At 37.2% G+C, this 13,107-nt stretch overlaps 1 protein-coding gene across 1 annotated transcript in view; it reads left to right on the top strand.

The window, feature by feature from the left end:
• Positions 1 to 13,107, top strand: part of si:dkey-288a3.2 (protein phosphatase 1 regulatory subunit 37) — a 59,390-nt gene that overhangs the window by 649 nt on the left and 45,634 nt on the right. The window contains exons 2-4 of the mRNA XM_067454415.1: positions 1,738 to 1,835; positions 6,031 to 6,076; positions 10,236 to 10,336. Coding sequence (XP_067310516.1) covers positions 1,738 to 1,835; positions 6,031 to 6,076; positions 10,236 to 10,336 — 245 coding nt within the window. The remainder of the gene's footprint in view (positions 1 to 1,737; positions 1,836 to 6,030; positions 6,077 to 10,235; positions 10,337 to 13,107) is intronic.

Genomic DNA, 13,107 nt, shown 5'->3' with positions numbered 1-13,107 from the left:
AAAGTCAGAACTGTGAGATATAGTCAAAATTGTGTGATAAAAAGTAAGAATTGCAAGATATAAAGTCAAAATTGCAAGATACATAGTCAGAATTGCGAGATATATAGTCAGCATTTAAAGATATAAAGTCAGAATTGTGAGATTTAGTCAGAATTGTGAGATATAAAGTCAGAATTGTGATATAAAGTCAGAATTGTGAGATATAAAGTCAGAATTGTGAGATATAAAGTCAGAATTGTGAGATATAAAGTCAGAATTGTGAGATTTAGTCAGAATTGTGAGATATAAAGTCAGAATTGTGATATAAAGTCAGAATTGTGAGATATAAAGTCAGAATTGTGAGATATAAAGTCAGAATTGTGAGATATAAAGTCAGAATTGTGAGATATAAAGTCAGAATTTTAAGATGAAGTCAGAATTGCGAAATATAAAGTCAGAATTGTGAGATAAGTCAGAATTGTGATATAAAGTCAGAATTTTAAGATGAAGTCAGAATTGCGAAATATAAAGTCAGAATTGCGTAATATAAAGTCAGAATTGTGAGATAAGTCAGAATTGTGATATAAAGTCAGAATTTTAAGATGAAGTCAGAATTGTGAGATAAAAAGTCAGAATTGTGAGATATAAAGTCAGAATTGCGTAATATAAAGTCAGAATTGTGAGATATAAAGTCAGAATTGTGAGATATAAAGTCAGAATTGCGTAATATAAAGTCAGAATTGTGACATAAGTCAGAATTGTGATATAAAGTCAGAATTTTAAGATGAAGTCAGAATTGTGAGATATAAAGTCAGAATTGTGAGATATAAAGTCAGAATTGCGTAATATAAAGTCAGAATTGTGACATAAGTCAGAATTGTGATATAAAGTCAGAATTTTAAGATGAAGTCAGAATTGCGTAATATACAGTCAGAATTGCGTAATATAAAGTCAGAATTGTGAGATAAAGTCAGAATTTTAAGATGAAGTCAGAATTGTGAGATATAAAGTCAGAATTGTGTGTTTATATCTCTTAATTTCAATCCGATCTCACAGCAATTTGTATGTTTTTTTACGTAGAGGCTAATTTGGTATGAATGACCTAACCTTAAACCTCGCCCCTAAACCTACCCGTCACTGCGGTGTAGACAAAATCATACAAATTCATGAGTGAGGTCACACGAATTAGCCACCTTGTACACATACATACCAATTGGTCGTGAGATAGCGTTGTCAATTCTGTTTTTCTTTCAAATAACTTTTAAAAGACTTTTTAACTTACTTTTCTTATAATTGTGAAAAATTCTCCCAGTTCTGTCTTTATACTACGCACTTTATATTACGCAATTCTGATATAAACTCGCAATTGTGAGATAAAGTATATTTGTTTAATTCTGTGGTGGAAACAAGTTTAAATGGAAAACAGTTAGTGGAAAAGTGATAAAACAGCATTTATGTGAAATAGATTTTTTGTAGCAATGTAGCAAAGTCTTTATACTGTCACTTTTTATCAATTTACTCTCACAATTGATCAATTATTGATGGATAAAAGTATTATTTATTTTAAAATCTTATGCTCCTTGGTCATATGGTAAAGTAATAATAAATAATAATTAAAAATAAATGAATGTACAAGAAAAATATTGTAATGCACGACTTTTCTAATTCCTATATCTCATGGAGCTAATTCATTTAATTTTTTTAGGATTCAAAATGTAATGTTCTTGTTGTGGCTCTAATACGTTTGCTCTGTTTTAGCTGACAGTCTCAGTCTGACAGATATAATTCTGGCCTACAAGCAGAGCTGTGAAAAGCACCACGTGAAACCAAACCCAAAGGCTCTCCATCAATTAAAGGTACAGTGGAATAATGTGCATTAAAACACACGGCACTTCTCACGCTTTGATTTCTTGCTAATATTAGGTTATTTGCGCAGAAGATTTGGTTTGAAATAGCTGTGTGTAATGAACATTATTTGGTGAAAATAACTTTGAAATGAAAGAAAGAAAGAGGATGAAAAGAAAAATAAACACATTTTAATCCCTCTTAGGGAGCAGGTTAATTAGCCAACCACGTTTTATTGAACTAAAAAAGCAAGACAATAACAAACAGGTAAATGAAAGGAAATGAGAAGCGCGCACACGCACACACACACACACACACACGCACCGCACGCAAATACACACACAAGTGTGCATGCATAATTCAAGCTCCGCACTTATTTTACATTGACCAGCAACGTTAAGAGCATCAGTTTCTCTTCTGCATAAATTTACGATTAGATCAAGGAGAATTATTTGTGGAAAATGAGGGACTTAGCAGTGCTTACATTAAACACACTCTCGGCATTATCTCCACGCCGCTAATGAACCCCACTGCATTTGAAAGGAATGTAGGTGGTCCCCCTAAAAGGGTGAAATATGTATACTTAAGCAGAAGCTAAAAGGAAGGATATTTAGTTGAAAACTGCGTGTGAATTTCTAATAAGAGAATGCTAAATGAAATTTGCTGCTTAAAGAGCATATTTATCAAATTACGTGCTTTTTTTCAGGCAGGATCGTCCCAAGAGGATGGCTGCTGAAATCTATTTAAAGCTTTTATTGTACCCGTGGGCTTTCTCTATTCTTTTATTTTTTATAAAGTGGGTAAAACAGTATTGCTTTTGGTTACAGCTTCATAGAAGAGGCATAACAAACAAAAGGCCTTGTGTGAAGGACCCCAGGCCGCCTTAGTTCAACACAGGCTTAAATGCTTAATACTTTTTTCACCCTCGCCCTCACACATACCCCCCATTTACTTTGTTTAGCGTCGTAAGCTCGTTCTTGAAGTTTCTCATTCGAAGTTTTCCGTGTCCACTCCGTCTCAGAACACACAGAAACTTCTTGATATGAGTTACTATCCCAGGGGCTTGTAAATGAGTAACGTTTGTTGAAGTGTCACCGCCACTGAAGTGCAAATCCTGTCGGAGGTGGTGGCAATTGTAGTAACAGAAAATAACAAAGAGAAAAGACTTAGAGAAGCGCCCCATACAGTATGAGTGCTCGCCTCAGAAGCATCATCAAACGATTCAGCATCTCACATCTCCCTGCAGGATAAGGCATAGATTTTGTGAGAAGTTTGTATTTCAGACTGAACCGTCCTCCCATTAGAGCGAATGCAGCGCTGCAGAGCTCCCAAAAAACATCCTTGCTCCCAGCCTGACTCTGTCGAGCTGCTTAGCTCTGAGCGTTGAACATTCATCAGAAAGCCACAGAGTGTCTGAAGTGAAATAACTGCCCCCCCCCCCCCCCTCGCACCAATACAGAGTAGAATTTCACAATCTCTCACATGAGTATAAATAACTTTCACACTTTTAATCTTTAATGTCCATTGCACTCTCTAGACTTTGAGGGCTGGCAATGATTTCTTTCTTTACTGCGAGAAATGGCCATGTTTATTTCCTTCCCAGTTGTCTGCACCGTCCATGTAGCCAATCAAGTTGTTTTTCAGGTTAGTTATTTATCATTTTCTATGACAAGCACCAAATTGTTCTATTAAATGTGTTTTTTCCCCGGCTCTGGGGCTGATGAAGAGCCAGGGACGCAGCACAACATTTTTAAAACGGAAAAAAAATTGTGTACATTTTCATTTTGTTAATGATAAATTAAGTTATTAATTTGGTCTATGCTCTTTCTAGACACTGCAGGTTTAATTGCTAATTGTTAACTGGGAATGAATATATTTGCATATTAATTAGATCCCAATTTACATTTTTAATTTGCTGCCTTCAAAGGGTGTGAGATAAAAGGTCGTGTTATTTTAAATAATTTATCCTTTATTGCAGAAAAGATGCTGAAAGGAAAATGTGCGGCTGATTTTAATCCCTGAGAGCTTTTACTGTATAAAATGTTTCGCAATAATTTTGTTCAACTAATTAAATGAAGAAAAAAGGAGAAATATATGCTCTCAAACAGTTGCTAATACAAAGCCACCCAGACTGCAGAGCGCTGGAGTGGGTCTCCTGGAGTCTTCGAGTGAAGAATTGGAAATGCACTTGAGATGCCGTCTGTGGAAGTCAAGTTTATAAGCTGTGTCCCGTTCTGCCTGGAGGAAGCAGAGCTCTTTTTATCACTTCATTTTGTCCTCTCCCTCCTGACACATCAATGCATTTTGTACTTTGTCATTTCATTTTCCTCAATACACAGCACAGAACATTGCTTAGCAGCAAAGGGCTTCAGAAGTTTCCACTTTTATTAAGATGGAAAACATCAAACAAAGAAGGAGAGGTACAAATCCATGGCCTTAAGTCATCCTTGTTGAGACCTTTTTTTCGGAATAACATTAAACCGTGAGTGTTCGTTCACACATTGCGATGCTTAATTTGTTTCGCTCTAAACGCAAAATCCCATATGACGTCCTGTTCGTGTTTACAGCAGGTTGAGTGAGGGACTTCATCAGTCCGTTGCCTGATAGATGCTAACAGCCATCTGCTAGCTACAGTCTAGCGGCTAGATTGCCAGATTGAGCTAAAATGATCTGTGCTCTGTGACGTACTTGAAATTAACATAAACTGTTTGTGTCACTTTCAAATGTTGATGATTACATTTTGTTTGAGGTATGTGTCTGCATAACAAGCTCCACAAAATACTTAAACGCATCAGTAGCCTATCACACAAATGCACAATAGCATGAAACCTGTAATATAAATAGGGACCTGCTTTTTTAAGGAAAAGTCCTGCATGACATTTTTATGAAATAGAGACCATTGCAATAAGTATTTTGTAGGTTTTGTATTATTTTGAACCATCCTAAATTTGACTTTTGGTCAATGTAGTCTGATAGTTTTGTTAAAGGGGTACATCACAAACACAGTTTCTGCCAGTCTTGTGTTAATCATGGGTACCAATAGTACTGAATCCTTCAGAGTATTTAGTTCTATCAGAGTATATATTTCTAAAATACAGATATTCTGTAGCGATTCTTTTTCTGAAAACAGCCGAGCTCGTGCAGGCAAGCAGTGGACGAGTTATAGAGATGCGCACAAATATTGTGTTTTTGTTAATTGTGGGGACTTTCCATAGGTGTAATGGATTTTACTCTATACAAACTGTACATTCTATCCACCTACACTGCCCCTGCCCCTAAACCTACCCATCAAAGGAAACATTCTGCATTTTTACATTTTTAGTACATCATTTAGTATGTTTATAAATCCATTTATATTGTGGGGACCGCTGGCTGGTCCCCACAATGTAGATTATCTCAGGATTATATTACATTGTGGGGACATTTGGTCTGATTGCCTACAAAACAGACATTTGATGCAATTTCACTCACCACCTGCAATTTCGACCCGTGACCGGGAACAAACACACACACACTAGCAGAACTCTGTTGCTGTTCCAGAAAAAAACAAACTGTATCCACTGTTTCCTTAACACTGGGTTATTTGGGAAGGTGAACAAGGTTATCTTTCCCTCACAACCAAAAAACACTTCTTTAGTGACTGTTGATTTCTTGGTCTAAAAACTTAATGACAGCGCTGCCGACGGCTTCTGTAAGCCGAACAATGCTTGTTGATGGCTGTGCTCTTGCTCTCGCTCTGGCTGATGTGCGCACACGCTCATCCGGGAAAAGTGCCCATACAAGGAATTCCGCCCTTTTTGACATCATACAGGGCCACTTGGAAAAAACTTGAAGGAGTGTATTTGGCACATTTGGAAACGAGTCATACATCCAACTCGTTTTTTTAAATTTTGGTTTAGCCAAAATTTGTTTGGTTTAGCCAATGTTTAGCCTAAGAATCCAAATCCTTTACAGTGTAAATAAGTCAGAATGCATGAAATAGCATGAACTATTTTTTTTTATTTTATTTTAATGGACCATTTTAATTAGATGTTACTGTACAAATCGGAATTAAATTTTCCAAGTTAACCCCAAACATGTTACAGTGTACTGTAAGCATTAGTGCAATTCATAAATCTTGCTTTTGAATTTGAAATATTCAATAATGGCAAATATTAAAAACCTGCAAATCCTTGACTTTGATCTGTCTATCTCTTTTTCATGCAGCAAATTACTTGTGTTACTGACAGAGCCAGGTGTTTTGACCTGTCAGGTAAGTTCAATAATTCACTATTTATTATTTTGCTATCCCTCTTGAACAGCAATATTGGTTTTTTAAAGCTAAACACCACCAGAAAAATCCTCCAGTGCTATCATCTTCTATCCTTTCATCCAGCTTTATTCTTCTTTCCATCAGCATGTATTTGGAATCACTAGTCTGACCCGCTGTAAACGCTCTACTGCGCGATCCTAAAACAAACAGAGAATCTTTCAAATTCATAGACACAACTCTGGGAGGAGACGCACACCAACCGTGACAACATAATGGAAGGTTCAAACATGCATTTTAGCAATCAGATGTTTTGTTTATCTTTTCTGCAGTTGTAAAACTCAGGTAATTTGCCCTTTTGTGCTGCACTAAAATGTGGAATCACATAGCCTATGAGTTTATTTGTTCTGGGAATCTATGGAAATTATGGGGCTATAAGAATCTGTAGCCATAGCTGCTTTTGTTCTTTCAGAATTGTAAACACAGTGAATAAGTAAAACACTGCCCTAAAAGCCCTTTACTTTGGAACTGAGACTAAACATGATATAGCAGAAATGAACATCCTGACAAAGTGACAGTCGCAACTAATGGCGTAAGTTTGAGGAGCTACAGAGTGGTGCAGGCAATTGCGGCTCCAGACAATATTGATTATGGGGGGGTCCTGGTCATTTTAATGGGGGTCTCATGAAAACCAACAAAAAATGGACACAGCTAATAACTGCATATTACTGCTACTAAACTACAAAATCACAGCATATCAACTACTTTTGCAGTTTGCAAACAATATGCTCAAACTTTAATTGCCATAGCTACACCCATGACAGAAAACAAAATAGTATCTGTTTTCATACTCTCACTACCTTTTGATTGCCCTACTTTGGTCCAGTTTCCCCCTGTCCTCTTCTCTGCTTCTCTTAAGTCTCCAGTCTCCTCCTATCCTCTTCTCTGCTCCTCTTAAGTCTCCACAGGTGTGATTTACTGCAACATATGAGTTTTTAGTACACATGAAAAGGTTCTTGCAGGTTTGCGGCAGCGCCTTGAACGCATTGTTGCAATGTGCAGCAACGTTCATTTGGATTATCGCAAAAAACAAGCTCTGTGACCAACAAAAGTTTGATACTAGCACGTTTTGTCCTTCAAGATAATTATCACAGATGAACATAACTTTTATTCAATTTGAAGCCTAAAAGCTGTCGCCAGAAGTAAAAGGCTATAAACGTTCTACACCACAGTCCCGTGATTTTAAACATCACCATCACTAAGCTTTTATCTCAAAACATTTTCCAAGAACTTTTAAAGGTGCCCTAGAATGATATGAAACAATATGTTAAATTGTTCTCTGATATCTACATAGAGGGTATGTGGCTTATTTAAGGGCAAAAATTGTCCAGATACAGTTTTACAGGTCCATTTACAACCCTATAAATTGTCCCTGGGATGTAATGCTCTGTTTTTGCCTTATTAGGAAGAGTCATGAATATTAATGTTGAGTTCTGCTCTGATTGGCTTTTTTCAGCAACTCACAGCTGACAGTTCAGTAAAGTGACTCAGGAGTCCTGACCGTCCTGACAGAACACAGACCGACTGAATGGCACACTTTAAGCAGAACATCTCAACTGGAGATTGATAAATACTTGTTTATTGGTGTTTCCAGATCATCCGCACAGGAGAAAGAGCTCGCGTTCGTGCAGTTGCCAGATTTCAGTAATTAAATCCCCCAAACAGAGCTTTTCTGTGAAAAGAAACCGTATCCTATCCGGTGTTTTACCTAAACCTGTTCAACCTGGCAACCATATACACGCGAGCTCTCTCTCTCTCGTGCGCGGATGATCTGAAAACACCAATAAACAAGTAAGCTGCATTTTATCAATCTCCATTTGTGATGTTCTGATTAGTGTCATTCAGTCTACATTTTAGACTTGTCTTTTTTTTGTCAACGATATTGCATGTTTATATAACATTAGTCACAATGTAGGCTACGCAGTGACTGTGATATAGCCTAATCTATTGGCAAAAACATCATAGGAAACACCATACTTCAGTTCTCAAAAAAAAAAAAAAGAATATATATATATATATATATATATATATATATATGTGTCCATGCGAGCAGCTTGTTTTGATGATACGCTCTGTCATTTCCACCTGACAATGAACATGTTTGGACAGATGCAAATGTTGTGGGCGTGCATATAAATGATCCCCAACGCTTGCGTCACAGTTGGGTTTATGTTGAGAAGCGCTTTTTTTCCCGTGATGTTTTGGACTCACGAAATTTACATAAGAAGTAGGACGCAATGGTGTTTGAGACTCACTGTATGTGATGCCCATGTACTGAACTCTCATTATTTAACTATGGCAAGGTTAATTAAATTGTTCATTCTAGGGCACCTTTAAACTAGCTTATAAGAGCACAATTATGAGCATAGTGTGTAAAAGCAGACTGCATTTACCTGTTCAACGTGATGAAGTTTAATTTCTCTGACTGCCTTTGTAGTCCCATTTGGCCACATGTTAGCAACCTCTTTTTTCAAGACATCTAACAGTTTTAAAAAAAAAACAAGTGGGGTAATACTGATGTATTATAAAATTCAGATTTTATGTTGTAGAATAAAACATGAAATTGTCTTGAGCTTGTGTTCACCACAGACCTTATTTCAGCCATTTAACCAAAACCCATAAAAAACCCATTGACTTCAGTACAGTGGAACCAGAAGTGCTAAAATGCTAATTTGCTTCCATGTTTTGACCTATAAATGGCCTATAAAGGCCTGTCATACCTGCACCACTCTATTGCGAAGTTCCAGAATAATGGTGCGCCCCAAACTTGGTTGAGAGATTGTTTGACCTTAAGTTATATGTAAAAGTAGTTCAGAAATTAAATGCAGACTGACTGAGCTAAATTAAGCTTCTTCTAGAAAAAGATCTGATGAGAACATTATGAGGTAGTGATTTCATAAGAATTTGTATGATGTGATTTAAAAAAATAAATAAATAAATAACTAAGCATGGGTGTTTACCCCTTAAAATATCCAGACTGATATTTTAATAAATTCAATTGCACAAATGTATACAAATTAGCCAAAAATTCAGCAAACTGTAAAATAGTTATGAATGTCCATTAGAGTTTGTTAAATTTCAGCTACTGCATCTATATATCATCGTCATGAATGATGGTGATTATTAGTTGTAGTTTTTTTCACAATGAATGCCACGATTGAGTAAACAGAATTAGTATCTCGGACAGCTCTGTAAATAGATTGACTATTGTCATATTGACAACCTAAACAGATTTATGTTCTTTCTCTGATTTTTATATTGACAGTATGTGTATTTTAAACTATTTTGTATGTGTGTTTTAATTTGCTTAGCTGTAGAAAGATAGCCTATTCCCATTTTCCCTGAAGTGTGGATGTGAACCGCAACTGAACTTTTTAGCTACCACACTTTGATAAGATCAGAACTTTGACGAGCCTGTTAATTGAAATGTACATGCCGACGCTGAAGGGCATTAGTTTGGGATTAAAATGCTGTCCCTTTGATGACTGAAACAGCGGCTATTGATACCAGTAGAAGTGAGCTTGAAGTGCGGGTCAGCATGTTCTGGCTTCCTGCGCCCTGTCACACACTGATGGCATCTAACTCCAAGTCTCAGTGTCATTATCTGCACATGGCAGAGGGGATTAGAAAAATGGGATTTCTGATCCCCCCTTCCTATGGTACAGTTAAGTGATTATTGTTAAAAAAAATTACAAATGATTATGCTAATGATGAATAAATTATTATCTCCCAACATGCAGCTCTGAGCGATCTGGTTTCTCCCCGACCAGGAAGATAAGAGTTTATGAGGGGAAGGGGGCCTTTGCAACGCGTGTCTAATATAGACGGACTGCTGTGGCCATCAAAGTATTTCTCAGGGCTTTGTTTAAAAGTCATCTGTTCCTGCATAATCAGAAGCTCTTTGATTGTCTCCTCCACTGAAGGGAGGGGATCAGACATGATCGTGTTATGTGTGTTAGTGTCTAATGCATATTTGGAGGGGCAGATGTACTGTAGGTGTATATTAGTTTATCCACTACTGTACGAAATTTTTCACAGAAAATGCTGGGTCCTGGGTCACCTAAAGTGTTGAGTGGTATCTCCATTTTGATTGCTTTTCCAGGTGAACGGTTAGATTATTGCTCCTGCGAATCTCTTGAAGAGATCCTGAAATCAGTGCAATTTGATTTTATCAGTCTGCAGGGGGCAGAGCTTGAGGAAAATGTAAGTATATGCATATTCACTTTTAAGTCCGTTTTCACCCTTGGTTCAATTGCTGGGTCACGTCAATATTAATTTTCCAAATGTTTTTTTAACCGCAGTGTGGTAACGTCACCAGTGGCTAACTGCACCCAATAAATAGGCTACAATAAAATGGGCTAATGTTAATAAATATAATTGTATTGTCTACTCTATTTAACATTTATTTAATTTTTTTTTTTCATTTATTTATTTTTTGGTGAAAGTAATAACTATATGATTATGATTCCATTATCTCTTTTTGGGAGCCTTTTTGAATGATTCATTGATAGCCAGCCTGCAGCTCGAGTCATTGTGACTATGGGTGCGTTCCGTTCGACCGTAAGTGAACTGCGAAGTGGACTTCACAGGGTATTCCGCCGTCTTAAGTGAGATTCCAATCCAAAGAGCAAACATGTTCAGTTCGAAGGCCAGTACAAACTCCGTAGGGAAGAAGGGAACATCAATCACTTCACAGGAAGTGGAGAGTGAAAATCACCAACTGTCATTGCGCGTCGCATCACCAATCTGAACTAACGATTGAGCAGAGCCATTAGAGGAGTTTTTAAACAGCTCTGCGATGGAGGAGTTTACATGCATTTGAATATTCATAGTTATTATAAAAACTAGTATTTATGAATGGTTTTATGTTGCGAAGCAGCATGGCTGTCATTTTTTTTAATTTTTATTCCATTTAACGTTAGGCTACCTCAGGAATGTTTAACGTAACTATGCAGAATATCCACTTGGGAAAGAAAGCGCACGAGATCAGACCCCTACAAAGACGATTGATTAATAGGCTACATATCAGTTAACCAAATCAAAATGCTATTTTCATTTTGAATGACAAGTGCAGCTTCAAATGCGTTCATAGTCAATACAGGTAGGCCTAACTTATATGTAAAACTAATCGACAATTTTTGGATTAGACTATACACTATAGAGATCACTAATGTGTCGTCACAATGACGTATTCACAGTGGTAAATGCAAAGCATTTTGGGAATCCGCGGCCAACACATTCAAGGGAAAATGCAAAACGTGTCCTGATGGCGTGAGCATGTTATTAATCATTATTTTTGCGCGAGCGGTTTGAGTATTTATCTATCCAGCAAAACTCTTAACTGTGCATTCAAACTCTACTGCGCATGCGTATATGACGTCATCGAATTGTGAATGAAACCACCGCGCATGCGCGTCCAGTATGTGTTGGATTTGATCCAGTGCGTCATCGTGCTACAGGCTGCAGCGAGGACTTCTCGCAAACGGGCGCTAGACTTCTTATTTGCATGGAGGAAGAACGCAGTGTTCAAGATGCCGTCTACCTGCTGTGTTATAAACTGCAATAGTCATTATCACAATAGAAGTGGCATAAAGCTTAAGAACAGGATATCATTATATTGTTTTCCAGCGTGGAAAAATAATAGTAAAACTAAGCCATGTTTCCGAGGTGACAAAAAAGGCGATGAATGGCATGGATAGCAGCAGTAAGGAGGCCCAAGATAGTAATAAAGTAATACAACCAATAAAACAATTGATTTTCTTTTTTTCATCTAAGTGTAACTTAAAAATAAACAGATTAGAGTGTTGACAAGAAAAGAAAACCAACACAATATGATAAATGTCCAAAAGATGGCATCGACAACATTGTACATTAAATGAGGTTGGATACATTTTAATAATATAGATCTCATGTTTAATTCGTGCAACTAAACATAATATATATGAGTAGTACCCAGATTTTTCACATGAATAAAGGCATAGAGTCACAAACTTTGTTTACCCTAATGGTCCATTGTTAAGCTTGTCAAAGGTTCTCGTTTCTAATCTGCCCTCGTTTTTTTTCTCTCTCTCATAAAAACCGAATATCATTACGTTGTACATCTAGCAGGGACAATTTTTGTGAATTATGCTTCCTGATGTCACCAAAACAAATAGAAAATCTCTGCAACGGCGTTAAGCGTTAGATTAAAGCACTCGTCTGTGTGAAGACTGCAGTATGCAAGAGAAATCAGCATCACACACTGATAACAGCGGCAACGAGCGCCAGATCGCCTCTCATTTAACAAACGAATGAAATTATGCTCTTCTAGTTAATCAGAGATGTTTTGTTTGTCTTAGTAGCTGTATTTTGTATGATTATATTCAGTTTTTCTCTCTATTTATTATTATTATTTTCATGCCAGAACACTAGCCTGCTATGTCAGGCAAATGTAAACTGGCCAAACATACCCATAATTCTTTCGTTGCCGCCCAGTTGGTCACATGTCTTGGCAATCCATGCCTAACATGTGCCTAACAGTGCGTAGACCCTGAGATGTTGGTCGAGCGCCTCTGTGTTTTTTTTTTTTTACCATTATTTATTTCCTTTTTTTGTTGTTGTCGTGGAGCTGTTTTTCTTAAGTGGTCGCGTAGCGATTATGTTTCCTGCACAATTCGCATTTTCCCGCCGCCGTCAACCAAACTGACGCCGATCATGACCGGAAACCCCAAAACCCCCACAAATGATCGTGACATAGCTGTCAACCCTCCCGTTTTTCCCGGGTTTCTCACGTATTTTAGCTCTTTTCCCGCTGTCTTCCCGTTTTAGTATTTTCCCGTAAAATATCCCGTTTTTTACGCTCTGATTGTCTTAACTCAGAACACGCAACTACATCTGTGTCTGAAGCTTTTAACGGTCTACTGAGAGAGAGAGAGAACAAAACGACAGCCCACGGACAGAACTAAACATTCAAATAGCCTAGTTTCACTTTACAC

The sequence above is a fragment of the Pseudorasbora parva genome, chromosome 10, assembly GCF_024679245.1.
Source record: "Pseudorasbora parva isolate DD20220531a chromosome 10, ASM2467924v1, whole genome shotgun sequence".
NCBI classification, from domain to species: Eukaryota; Metazoa; Chordata; class Actinopteri; order Cypriniformes; family Gobionidae; genus Pseudorasbora; species Pseudorasbora parva.
The sequence above is the reverse complement of the archived record's forward strand: the minus strand, read 5'-3'. Positions and strand labels throughout refer to the sequence as shown.